The 13,243-nt window shown below is 42.1% G+C and overlaps 1 protein-coding gene across 1 annotated transcript in view; it reads right to left on the minus strand.

Annotated features, from left to right (window-relative positions):
• Positions 1-13,243, minus strand: part of ppih (peptidylprolyl isomerase H (cyclophilin H)) — an 83,689-nt gene that overhangs the window by 26,560 nt on the left and 43,886 nt on the right. Inside the window, exons 2-5 of the mRNA XM_042098012.1 lie at positions 10,520-10,584; positions 10,379-10,402; positions 6,202-6,246; positions 6,039-6,081 (exon numbers count right to left, since the gene is read on the minus strand). Coding sequence (XP_041953946.1) covers positions 6,039-6,081; positions 6,202-6,246; positions 10,379-10,402; positions 10,520-10,584 — 177 coding nt within the window. The remainder of the gene's footprint in view (positions 1-6,038; positions 6,082-6,201; positions 6,247-10,378; positions 10,403-10,519; positions 10,585-13,243) is intronic.

The raw sequence follows: 13,243 nt of genomic DNA on the forward strand, positions 1-13,243 counted from the left end.
CATCAGCCCAATGTTAAGTCTATGGGGAAATTTTGAGTAGTTTTTAATTAATAGTTTAAAAAGTATAAAAGTTACAAAGATGAAAAATACAAAGCCCATACTGTCAGAGCCCGTCTACGGAGAGCCTTGCCACTCCGTATTAAGTCCCATTGTACCGAATTTTGGATGCAGTTCCACCAGAGTTCCACTGGGGGCGATAGCCATGAGTGCAGAATGAATGGGAGTCAATGGAGCTAGACAGCTAAATTGGTCTCTTTCACCTGATTGTCGTTGACAAATCTCAGATTTGATTGTAGTTTGTATAACTTCAAAGGTCTCATTCACTGAGAAACCGTTTAATACCTGTTACTTTCGAAATACTATAGCTCACTCCAAGTTGCATATGCATGCTGCACGTGAAAATGATCTTCTACCCCCATTGCCCGCATTAGCCAATGAAAGAAAATACACGGAAAAACAAGCGAATCAGAAAGAGCCCTTCCCAATGACGCCAAAGGGAAACTGATTATTCATGGCTTCGCCCACCTTGGCTTGTAGGAAGACTGGAAGATTTTGCGGCTAGGGGATTGTCTCTCTGCAGCTAGTAGGCAGTTGCTAACAGTTGCGAACAGCAAGTTGCTAACATGGCGGGAAAACATCGTGCCTGTGTTATTTGTGGCAATAACACATCAATGTTCCATGTCTTGCCTTAGAAACAAGAGTTGAGGAAGAAATGGTTCGGATTTATCGTTGGAACACCACCACCGAAGTAGTGCAACATTAGTTCTGTGTTCCAATCATTTCGACCACACTCACTGCCTACAGTTAGAAAGTGGTTTTGCATCGAAGTTCTGAAAACCTGGTTCTGTACCGTCATGATGATCGGCCACCAGCTCACAGGATGCAAGTACAAACAAACTTTTCCACCTAACGTCTGTTACAAAATAGCATGTTCATATTCTTCACGTTAGCATGCATGAAAAGGGTACAAGCTAGGCTTAGGCTAGCCTATATTACAGGAAGCTACACCAGGCACGTAACTGAAGTGTTCTGTTTGCGACGTGTAAAATCAGAGAATGTCTAATAGGCTCTGGTAAAACCCATTAGAGGAATGGTCTATTTTCCCGAACGTAGCCTACAGGCCATTAACACGCCAGGTGTAGCTACTTCCATTGATTAGGCCTATTGGAAGCTAATTGTTGCAGTACAACGCGAACGGAATGCTTCAGTTACGTGCCTGGTGTAGCTAACGTTACACTCATGAGAAACTGACCACACTACCCAGAGATTTAGCTTGTTGAACCTATAATCTTCTAACCTAAGCGTTACACCACAAATAATAATATTAGCAACAATATCTTATGCTCAACTAAGTACGGGTATTGTTTTAGTCTAAACAGGGAAAATCAAAAACACAATACCTGTGCACTATTAGGCTAAGTTGCTATCACTAGAGCTCAGGTTTACACTTCAGTCTAATTTATATCTTCTTGCCATTATTACATTGACCTTTGTAGGCCTACAATGATGTTTTGTTTGATTACTTGCTGTTTACTTAGTGTTTTGTATGTCTTCCAGAGCACATCCTCATGTCAGGCTACACAGCTTTCTAGCCTACATTAGGTCATCACGTTAGAAGCAAAGGTTTGTGATCCAACTTTTATTGTTGTGCTAGTTAGTTTCTAGAAGTCTTTTTTCTAGTAGGCTAATACAGGTTCTTATGTGCTCGTCAATGTTTGGGAAAGTCAATTCATGGGTTTCTTCAGGTCACTTTCCACAGGTGTATAAAATCAAGCACCACGATTATGAATGCAGACTGCATGGTGCTTGATTAATACACCTGTGTAAATGGACCTGATGAAACCCATGAATTGCATAACAGATAGAATTTATATTACCGAATGTCTTCTTGTGGGTGTGCTACTTAGTACATCATACACCTTACCACAGTCACTAAAATATTTTTGTTTCCATTGTGCCAGTACAGTTTTGTATGAGATAGTGAATATCCTGTGTACTATTAGTATCTTGTAACTTGACAGTAATACACATTTATTTACTTTAGGTACCCAAACAGAATACTTCATGAAAAGTATGAGTATTGATACAAGCACTTCGGATACACCATGGGCATGGGGGCCTGCTACCTCTACTGCCATCAAGCCTGTTCATCCAAGGCCAGCTAGAAGACCTCGGGTTGATCAAGAGGAGGAGGAGGATGAAAGCGACATCTCCACAATAACACCTGATGGCTCCACCTATGGCCCAGCGCAATCAAAGAGTAATGTAATAGAATCATCACAGCCAATGAATGTGTTTTGTGTGTTGTCCCTTCGGATCCCCAGGACAATATAAGCCGAAACAACAACTCAGACATTTTCCCCTAAATAATCCCAGCACCATCTTACAAAGGATCTGTAGGCCAGATGTCTGCATCGTCTGGCAAAAAGAGGACATTGTTAATTCTGTGCATAGTTTGGATGTTCTTGTTTTGTGTTTGCATTGTTTTAATAGACTGCAATATTACCATGTCAGTGTTTCACGGACCACCTAGCAAAAAAAAAACAGTAGACCTACTTCAACAGTATATTACACAATATGCCTTCTCACTGAACCACCTTGCTTATTGTCTTTGCACCTTGCTTATGGTGTCAGAGGATTCATAGGATTTAAACTGGCATAGGTTACATTAGTGCTGGGCGGTATGACCAAAAATGTATATCACAGTATTTTTCTAAATTCTTACGGTTTCACGGTATATGACGGTATTTTTTTTTCCATGCATAATCAGATGTTCACAGCATTTTCTACAGGTTGAGGGAAGAATTGCTGCAGTACATTGACTAAGGATGGTCTGTTTTACTGTCATGATGTAGAATAACTCCACACTAGTGGTAATGCAGTTTTGCATGGCCCCAGAAAATGATGCTGTTTACAAAGAGCCACTCATGATTCTAATGAAGAATCTAATCAGAAAGCAAAGACAATTGCAGTCAAAATACAGAACTGTACTGTGCAAATTTCACAAACATCTTGTAGCCTATAAAACCAATACAAAAAGTTGTGCAACTTTATACTTTTTTGAAAATTATACAATTTAAAATGAAACCTCTCTGCTAATATGCTTACTCTGTCAAATAGGCCTATCAGAAACATGCCTTATTGTTATTGTGTGGTTTACATGACGTTAGTGGTAGGCTAACGTTAACTTCATGTGAATGTGGATGTCATGTTAGCCTGCCATGAGCTTCGGTTCGGTTCGCTAGGCAAAACATTAACAAAAAAGTTTGTTTTGGTGCACTGATGACAACTAGCCAGCTTGTATTGCTCAGTGCATGTCTATAACATGCTTTACTTGCTACCTGGATAATTGGTGGGCATGTAACCCCATATGGATAGCATGGAACCATTGTTTTTCGTTTTGATCTGTAGCCCCCCGCTGGACTGCACCCCCCGAAAGGAGGGTAGGGCAGACACAGTTTTCTGTGAATAACTCGAGAACCGTAAGGTTTAGGAGGACCATTTTTTTTTTTCGTATGTTGATCTCAAGGGGCCATGTCAACCCATTCCATAACCACTCATTTCATGTATAGCGCCACCTAGTTAAACACAAAAAAGTAATCGCAGGTATCTGTGACCTAACATAGTCAAAACTGCACGAAATTGGAAGTGTAGGATCATTATGACACCCTCTGAATGCACGCCAAGTTTCGTGGAATTCCGTTCATGGGGGGCCACACAATAAATTAATTTATGTTACTATACACCAACTGGCCTGTAGGTGGCCGGAGACAGTTTTCTGTGAATATCTCGAGAACCGTAGGGCCTAGGAGGTCCACCTTTTTTTTGTATGTTGGTCTTAAGGGGGCATGTCAACCCATCCCATTACCACTTATTTCATGTATAGCGCCACCTAGTTAAAAATTAAAAAGCAAAAAATTAGGTGTTTTCATCACAATATCTCTGGCTGACATGGTCAAAACTGCACGAAATTGAAAGTGTAGGATCATTATGACACCCTCCGAATGCATGCCAAGTTTTGTGAACTTTCGTTCATGGGGGGCCTTACAATAAAATAATTTATGTGTACATTTAGTGACCGTACACTAACAAGAATTCCCGGGACACTGAAAGACCGGGGTACATGAAACTTGGTGGGCATTTAACCCCACATGGATAGCATGGAACCATCGTTTTTCGTTTTGATCTGTAGCCCCCCCGCTGTACTGGACCCCCCGAAAGGAGGGTAGGGCAGACACAGTTTTCTGTGAATATCTTGAGAACCGTAGAGCCTAGGATGACCAACTTTTTCAGTATGTTTGCCTCCAGGGCTCATGTTAACCCATTCCATGTGCACACATGTGCATAAACAGATACACACGCACACACATACATTCACAGTAATCATACGTATGACACATACTCACACAGTAGACATATGTACGCATGCATGCACATGCACAAACACACAAACGCAGGCAAACACACAAGCACGACACACACACACACACACACACACACATAAACATAAACGTGTACACGCACACATGCACACAATTCAAGAATTTCTCAGAATTATGAACAGGCAAGATGGGGGTGGGGTTGTATAAAATGAATTTTACATGTGAAATCTATGAACTAATCATGTTTTGGTACTTGTTGTCTAGCAGATCCCAGTGAGAATTGAGGGTGGATAATGCAATTTAGCGAGACAGTTAGAATCATATAGGCCTTTCAGCGTGATTTATTTTTGTGGAAAAAATGTGCTGGACTGGGCGTCGGTCATATTTTGTACCGCTCTGCGGTACATCTAGTTTATTTTCTTATTTCATCACACGTCAAAACACACACACACACACATATCTGACTTTCTCCAACTTTTGCACATCTCCATAGAACTTTTTATTTATTATTTTTGATTTCTCCTCCATCTACCCATGTCCTTGATTGCCTAGCCTTTCTGCCCCCCCCCCCCCCCCCCATCCCCATCACACACACACACAAAACACACACACTTACATCATCACCGTCATCACCTCACATACATACAGCACACTGCTTGCTACAGTAAGCCTCCTCTACATACTTGCTGCACACTGTCCCCCCCCCCCCCCCCACATACACAGCACATTGTCTTCAGGATCTCCTCCAACACACATCCTCTACATACTTAGAGCACACTGCCCCCCCCCAATTGCCAATATACAGCACATTGTCTCATGAGGAAGCTTCTCCAACACACATCTTGCACACTGCCCTCTCCCCACATACACAGCACACTATCCCATCTCCCCTGTCATCCCCCCAACACACACACCAAGACCCCTGGCAGTTGGGTTAGCCCCTTGAGCCGTGGACCTGCCCAAGGTTTCTTCCTTGGTAAGGGAGTTTTTCCTTGCCCCTGTTGCTCTTGGGTGCTCCTTGTTGGTGCCCCCCCCATCCCAATCCTCCCCCACCTTTCTTATGCAGCCCTTGCCACTTAATCTACTAAACCCCTCTTCTACTGCACTTTTTACCCCCCCCCCCCCCCATAAATGTACAAATAGGCTGACACCAGACATAATGTCACTACATTTCTTACTTCCAGTAACTATATGCATGTGACAATAAACTTCCTTGTATTCTTTACTGGAGTCGCGCACACTCTTGTCAACACACACACACACTCTCGTCATCACATACACAAACACTCTCGTCAACACACACACACGCTCTCTTCAACTAGATTGTTTATTATAAGGTGCCATATTTGAAACATATTTGATATTATCGTAAGTCTTAGTCGTGACTCACATGGACAATATAAAAACCAATAGTGAGCTCTCTCCTGCACCAAACAGGAAGGGGAAAAGTAGGCCTATACACTGCAGGCGGAATAAGGTCAATAGAGTGGTGCGCTACCCGGCCAAAATCCTGGCGCGCCAGAGAAATCTATGTCATTTTGACGTCACATTGTTGCCCTACGGGTCGGGAGTGGCGAGTATGTAAGACGCATGAGACTGTAGTCTTTCAAAAATCTTTCCCAAAAAGTCTTCTGATGTAAGGGTGCCATTACTCACATTAACAAAGTCTCCTCCCTGGATCATGAAGTCCTTTATGACTCTGTCAGGGCAACAACAGAACAGAAACACCAGTTTTGTCAACTGCTCACATGTACATAACATATAACAAATCACATGTATACAGACATACACACAGAAACTCTCTCACACTCACACATACCTGTGGAATGTGCAACCTTTGAAGCCAACCGGGACACCATCTTTCCTGAGGGGGAAAAAACAGATGTCGGACACATACATGCACGCACATATACACAGACACACACACACACATAATGTGTCTGCAGGGCAGGCTCATACTTGAGAAATGGCCGCTGAGGCCCAGAAGGCTATTTATGACCACCGCGCAGCGAAGGTCATATAGGTTTAGTCAGATTTTTATTTTCTTTTTTTTTTTTCGCATGCCCAAATTTCCGTCAAGGATTCCCGGGACACTGAAAGACCGGGGTACACGAAACTTGGTGGGCATGTAACCCCACATGGATAGCATGGAACCATCGTTTTTCGTTTTGATCTGTAGCCCCCCCGCTGGACTGGACCCCCCGAAAGGAGGGTAGGGCAGACACAGTTTTCTGTGAATATCTCGAGAACCGTAGGGTTTAGGAGGACCATTTTTTTTGTATGTTGATCTCAAGGGGCCATGTCAACCCATTCCATAACCACTCATTTCATGTATAGCGCCACCTAGTTAAACACAAATAAGTAAAAATGAGGTGTTGTAATCGCAGGTATCTGTGACCTAACATAGTCAAAACTGCACGAAATTGGAAGTGTAGGATCTTTATGACACCCTCTGAATGCACGCCAAGTTTCGTGGAATTCCGTTCATGGGGGGCTACACAATAAATTAATTTATGTTACTATACACCAACTGGCCTGTAGGTGGCCGGAGACAGTTTTCTGTGAATATCTCGAGAACCGTAGGGCCTAGGAGGTCCACCTTTTTTATGCATGTTGGTTTTAAGGGGGCATGTCAACTCATCCCATTACCACTTATTTCATGTATAGCGCCACCTAGTTAAAAATTAAAAAGCAAAAAATTAGGTGTTTTCATCACAATATCTCTGGCTGACATGGTCAAAACTGCACGAAATTAAAGGTGTAGGATCATTATGACACCCTCCGAATGCATGCGAAGTTTTGTGTACTTTCGTTCATGGGGGGCCTTACAATAAAATAATTTATGTGTACATTTAGTGACGTACACCAACAAGGATTCCCGGGACACTGAAAGACCGGGGTACACAAAACTTGGTGGGCATGTAACCCCACATGAATAGCATGGAACCATCGTTTTTCGTTTTGATCTGTAGTCCCCCCCGCTGGACTGGACCTCCCGAACGGAGGGTAGGGCAGACACAGTTCTCTGTGAATATCTTGAGAACTGTAGGGCCTAGGATGACCAATTTTTTCCGTATGTTTGCCTCCAGGGGTCATGTTAACCCATTTCATGTGCACACATGTGCACAAACAGATACACATGCACACACATACATTCACAGTAATCATACGTATGACACACTCACACGGTAGACATATTTTACGCATGCATGCACAGGCACATACGCAGGCACACACACAAGCACGTGCACACACACACACACACACACACACACATAACATAAACATGTACATGCACATATGCACACAATTCAAGAATTTCTCAGAATTATGAACAGGCAAGATGGAGGTGGGGTTGTATAAAATTAATTTTACATGTGAAATCTATGAACTAATCATGTTTTGGTACTTGTTGTCTAGCAGATACCAGTGAGAAATGAGTGTGGATAATGCAATTTAGTGAGACAGTTAGAATCATATAGGCCTTTCAGCGTGATTTATTTTTGTGGAAAAAATGTGCTGAACTGGGCGGCGGTCATTCTAAGTAATTCTATTTGAAGTAATTTCAAAAAACCCAGTTAAAAAACCCAGTAAAAATAAAAAAACCTAGTGGAAACTAGATGGCAGAAGTGTGTAGGCCAATCGGCCCACCATTTTATCGCCACCTACAGATGTTTTACTGGTATGATATTTCGAAACGCCATGTTATTTCCCATAGACATTCAGTGTTTCCCATACATTGACTTATTTGTGGCGGCCCACCACAATATCAACTTTGACCACCACACAATGATTTTCCAGGTTGTACTACATTGTGCTTAAATCTGGTTAACATCATAACCACGCTGCACTAATTTGTTAAAAACTGTTGCATTCAAGTTAATTCTGCAAACCTACCACCACAAATATAATTCAATTCTGTGGGAAACACTGACATTCGATGCCCGGAAGTTGGATGGATACGGAAGTTACGGAGGCGGGACTTATTCTGGAGAGGTCTATTGCAATCTGCCAAGTCACTTGTCAAGGCGGGAACTAGGCTACGTCACTTCCGTCTTCTTACCCAGTTAGCGTTTGCAATGGAGGAGTTTGCAGTCTCTGGCCGACAGACCCGGCTGTAGGGTACAGTGACAGAGGGGGCAAATTTTGCGATTTTCAAAGGGGCAAATTTTTTTTTATTGGGGGGGAGTGTTGGCGGCGCAAACATATCATGTCACAGTTGATGAATAATGTTAACCGTGACCGCGAGTAGGCCTAGTGTCCGCGAGACCCAGCTGTGTTCTTACATTATTAAGGCTCTTATGTTGCTGCTGATAACTTTGCCTGTCTAACCAGCGGCATCTTTAGTAGCACCCCCCTCCCCCCAGCAATCAGTAGCCTACAAATAAGCATCGCAAATAAGCATACAACAATTCAGCGAGATAGATTTGGCCAAACGTGGGCCCCCTTTGCGGTCGTGGCAGCCGTGGGCCCGGAGCGACCGCACCCCCCGGTCCGCTTATGAGGCTAGCCAGACCACGGAGGGGAGTCTCCGTTGTGTGTGTGTGTGTGTGAGCAGGGCAAGGAAAGGCTGTGTGAGTTTTAGCCTAACTAACGACAATGGACGACAGAGTGAGCGATCTAGCCCTACTTGTCCTGTGAACTCCAAAGAGCTCCGCGATCTCCCTAATAGGAGAGGTAACCCTCTATTCCCTCCAGTGGTATCCACAGAAGGTCTCCCCACCGGCTAGCGCCCATTAGCTGTAAGGCCTCAGAAATCTTTGAACGGACCAGGTTGACATCAAATCGGACAAGTAGGGCAAGATAGCAGAGACCTTAGTGCAGCTGCAAACTCCTCCATTGCAAACGCTAACTGGGTAAGACGTAAACACAGAAGTGACGTAGCCTAGTTCCCGCCTTGACGAGTGACTTGACCGATTGCAATGCATTTGGCAGATTGAATGGCCATTTGAATTTTGCATCACAAAGAGCGTGACCAAAGTGCAATGCAATCACGGGGGGCGCTATTTCTTTTCCATTTGAATAAAATGCCTTAAAACGATGGCAAAACGTTTTGCCCAAAATAATCCAAAATGTTTTCAGGCTGGCATTGACAGTTTTGCCAAATACGTTTTTAAAATGCAATCCTACATTGCACTTTAAATATTACATTTACATTTACAAATTTACATTTACAAAACGAATTGACAGTTAAATGATGAAACTGACTATTGAAAAGCAAAATGAATTGCCATTTAAATATTGAGACTGAAGTACCATGGCAAAATGGAATGCAATTCTATCCATGTTTATTCTATTTTTTTAACCAAAATTATTGGAAATGATTTTAGGATTTCATTGTCACTTTGCATATTAAAATACAATTTGTTGGAAATTATTGCAAATTGCAATATTAAATTGCATAATTTTTGAATTGCATATTGCAGATTGCATTCTCATTTGAATAAAGCTACCCATATGCTTCCATAGTAAATATCAGCGTAGCATCAAAATGATCTTGATTAAGTGTCTTTTTTTTTCAATGTATTTCATTTTTGAGTTTTTTATTTTGAAGTAATCCAAAGGTATTCAGATTATGTTACATCGTTTTTGTAATCCAATGGATTACGTTACTGATTACAAAAATTGGCATGTAGTCTGTACTCAGTAATTGATTACATTTCAAAGTAATCTGACCCAACACTGCACACATGCAGAGGTTGCGTTACACTTTTTCGTTGTCTGTCAAAATGACGAACAGAGTTGACAGAAACAGAAAAAATCTGTCATGGTCAATTGTGACCCCTGTCAAAATGAAGGATGGACTTCTGATTTTTGTGTCATTAAAAAAAATCTGTCAATGATGGAAAATATTCAGTTAACGCAACCTCTGCACACACTAATGCAATGCTGATACAGGTGCTACAATTCACCAGGAGTTACAGGTGCTATTCTCCACCAGGTGCTACAGGTGATACACTCCACCAGGGACGGAGCTGATCTCAGTCGTTCCTTACCTGAACTCCCCTGTGCAAAACTGCCTACAAGACAAAAAAACAGGTATCAAATACATGAGTAATGACAAGTTCACTCAAGAACCTGTGTGTGCGTGTGTGTATACGTATGTGTGTGTGTGTGTGTGTGTACGACCCACATACCGAAAGTTCTCTGCCGTTTTTGGTACCACGTCGGCGAACAACTCAATTTTCAACCTTCCCACATCCTGAAAAACATCCAAGTTCAAAGTTCAGCATCTGTGTGTGTGCGTGTTTGTGTCAGTTCAGCATCTGTGTGTGTGTGTGTGCTGTCAGTTCAGCATCTGCGTGTGTGTGTTTGTATTAGGGATCGACCAATATGTTTTTTTTCAGGGCCAATACCGATATCAATTATTACCAAAACAGGAGGCTGATAACCGATATGTAAAACCGATCTTGTAAGTATCTTGTATCTTGACAGTAATACACATTTATTTACTTTAGGTACCCAAGCAGAATACTTCATGAAAAGTATGAGTATTGATACAAGCACTTCGGATACACCATGGGCATGGGAGCCTGCTACCTCTACTCCCATCAAGCCTGTTCATCCAAGGCCAGCTAGAAGACCTCGGGTTGATCAAGAGGAGGAGGAGGATGAAAGTGGCATCTCCACAATAACACCTGATGGCTCTACCTATGACCCAGCGCAATCAATGAGCAATGTAATAGAATCATCACAGCCAACGAATGTGTTTTGTGTGTTGTCCCTTCGGATCCCCAGGACAACACAAGCCGAAACAACAACTCAGACCTTTTTCCCTAATTAATCCCAGCACCATCTTACAAAGGATCTGTAGGCCAGATGTCTGCATCGTCTGGCAAAAAGAGGACATTGTTAATTCTGTACATAGTTTGGATGTTTTGTGTTTGCATTATTTTAATAGACTTCAATATTACTGTTTGTCAGTGTTTCAGACCAAGGACCACTTAAATAGGGATTTTTTCAGGGCCGATACAGGTATCAATTATTACCAAAACAGGAGGCCGATAACCGATATGTAAAACCGATATGTCAGTTGTCAAAAAGGGGGGTAGGTAGTAAAGGCGATATGCTGCAAAAAATTAATTTAAAAGCATTTAATTATGCAAACTTTTCTTTCTTCTTTTGATACACAATTGTCTATCAACTTGCATCACTTGCAAGTGTAAATCCTGTGTATCATGTTAATCCAAGAGCTAAGTGATAGCAAAAATTTTCATAGACTAGGCCTACACAATGGGCTATGTGCTTGTTAAGGGACCTGTCACAAAGAGGATGCTTTGCCATCGTGTGTGTGAGTGCACGAGAGAGGGAGAGGAAGAGGTGCATGCGTGATGGCAAGTGTTACGGTTGAATAGTTTAACAAAACAGTTTTAAAATAGTTCTTAGGCTATTTAAGTATGCAATTTGTGTCCATGTGTAGACTACAAGCTACACTTTTGAGAGCCTAAAGCTCAGGACGCGATTTAGTTCAGGTCGGATTAAATTATGGCTGGCCCTGGGTGCATGTTGTCTTTTCTGACAGTCCGTTTCAAAAAGGAGCAATTAGACTTTTTGACGTTCGCTATCGCATAATTTAGGACTTGTCTGTACTATGTCTGCCGTGGTGTCCCGTTATTCACAATTAACGAACGAGGCTGAGGCAGAGAACTCCCGACGCGCAGCACCAGGGTTTGTAGGCTAACTAGTAGCCTAAACATCACTAACGTGCATCAATCGGGAATTCGCTAAATGAAGGAAGTGGGTGCTTTACTTATTGATCCGGATCAAAGAGACAATAGCTTACAAAGTGATGTTTTTGTAACTTAAGTGTAGATGATTGTGATTCATTGCAACTTCAGCAATGTAGGCTACCTTCCTTACCTTCGAAAAATAGCTCCGTACGTACTAGGGATGCACGATATATCGGCGGCCGATATATTATTAGCCGATAAGTGAAAAAATTAAAATATTATTATCGGTCCGATAACAGAATTCTGGCCGATAATTTGCGCCTTTTTTTTTTTTAAAGTCCTAATTTAGGCCTACGTAAGGTCCGTCTGGCTACACTTGAGCTTGGTTGGCTATACTTTTTCCTCAATATAATGTCAGCGGTGTGAATGTATTTCACCACTCTAACAAAATCTGTATATGCGTTCATTTGGGAATATGTGCATCTCAAAATCCTCTCGTGAATGATCCGCCATTTAACCTAGAGCGGAGCTCAGCCCTATCTAGAGCCGTCTTGTGCTGGTGTGTTTGCACTTTACCGCGCTGGTCGGGGAAACAAATAAACAAACTCGTTAGTGGGACGAGTAGCCTACATAAGTAGACCTAGTTCTAAGTTGTGTTTTAGTGTTATATTTGCATTACTTTAGCTTGGATTTTGTATTATTACCTAGAAATATGCTAACCATTCGTGCTTCAGTTCCAGACAGGTCATCATAATAAGTTATTTAAACCTTCAGGGCTAACTCCTTTCATTTCTGCTGCAGCAGGTTGTGCGCAACAGAGTAGACGGACATAAGATACAGTCTGAGGAGTTGCAGCTTTATTCAGTTACCCGCAGTTGTAAAGTTTCCCTCACAAACACTGATTTGGTCGCTATACTCTAGCTTATTCCAAGCTGAGCGTTTATGAGCGTTTAGTCCTAAATGAAAACGATTCAAACTCTCTAGCCACTCACTCGCAATTCACTGACTTCAGGTTCACTTAAAGGAGCCACACATACTGTAGGGCTAGGCTACTGTTATGTTGTTGACTGCCGTACTATTGAGGACTATTATGAGTTCTGTCCATCATTTGGTGGTAGGTAAAATTACTGCAATAAAATTATGCTTATTAAATGCTTTCCCCAAATCACTTTTCACAATTTTTTTCAAGAG

The sequence above is a fragment of the Alosa sapidissima genome, chromosome 7 (assembly GCF_018492685.1).
Source record: "Alosa sapidissima isolate fAloSap1 chromosome 7, fAloSap1.pri, whole genome shotgun sequence".
NCBI classification, from domain to species: domain Eukaryota; kingdom Metazoa; phylum Chordata; class Actinopteri; order Clupeiformes; family Clupeidae; genus Alosa; species Alosa sapidissima.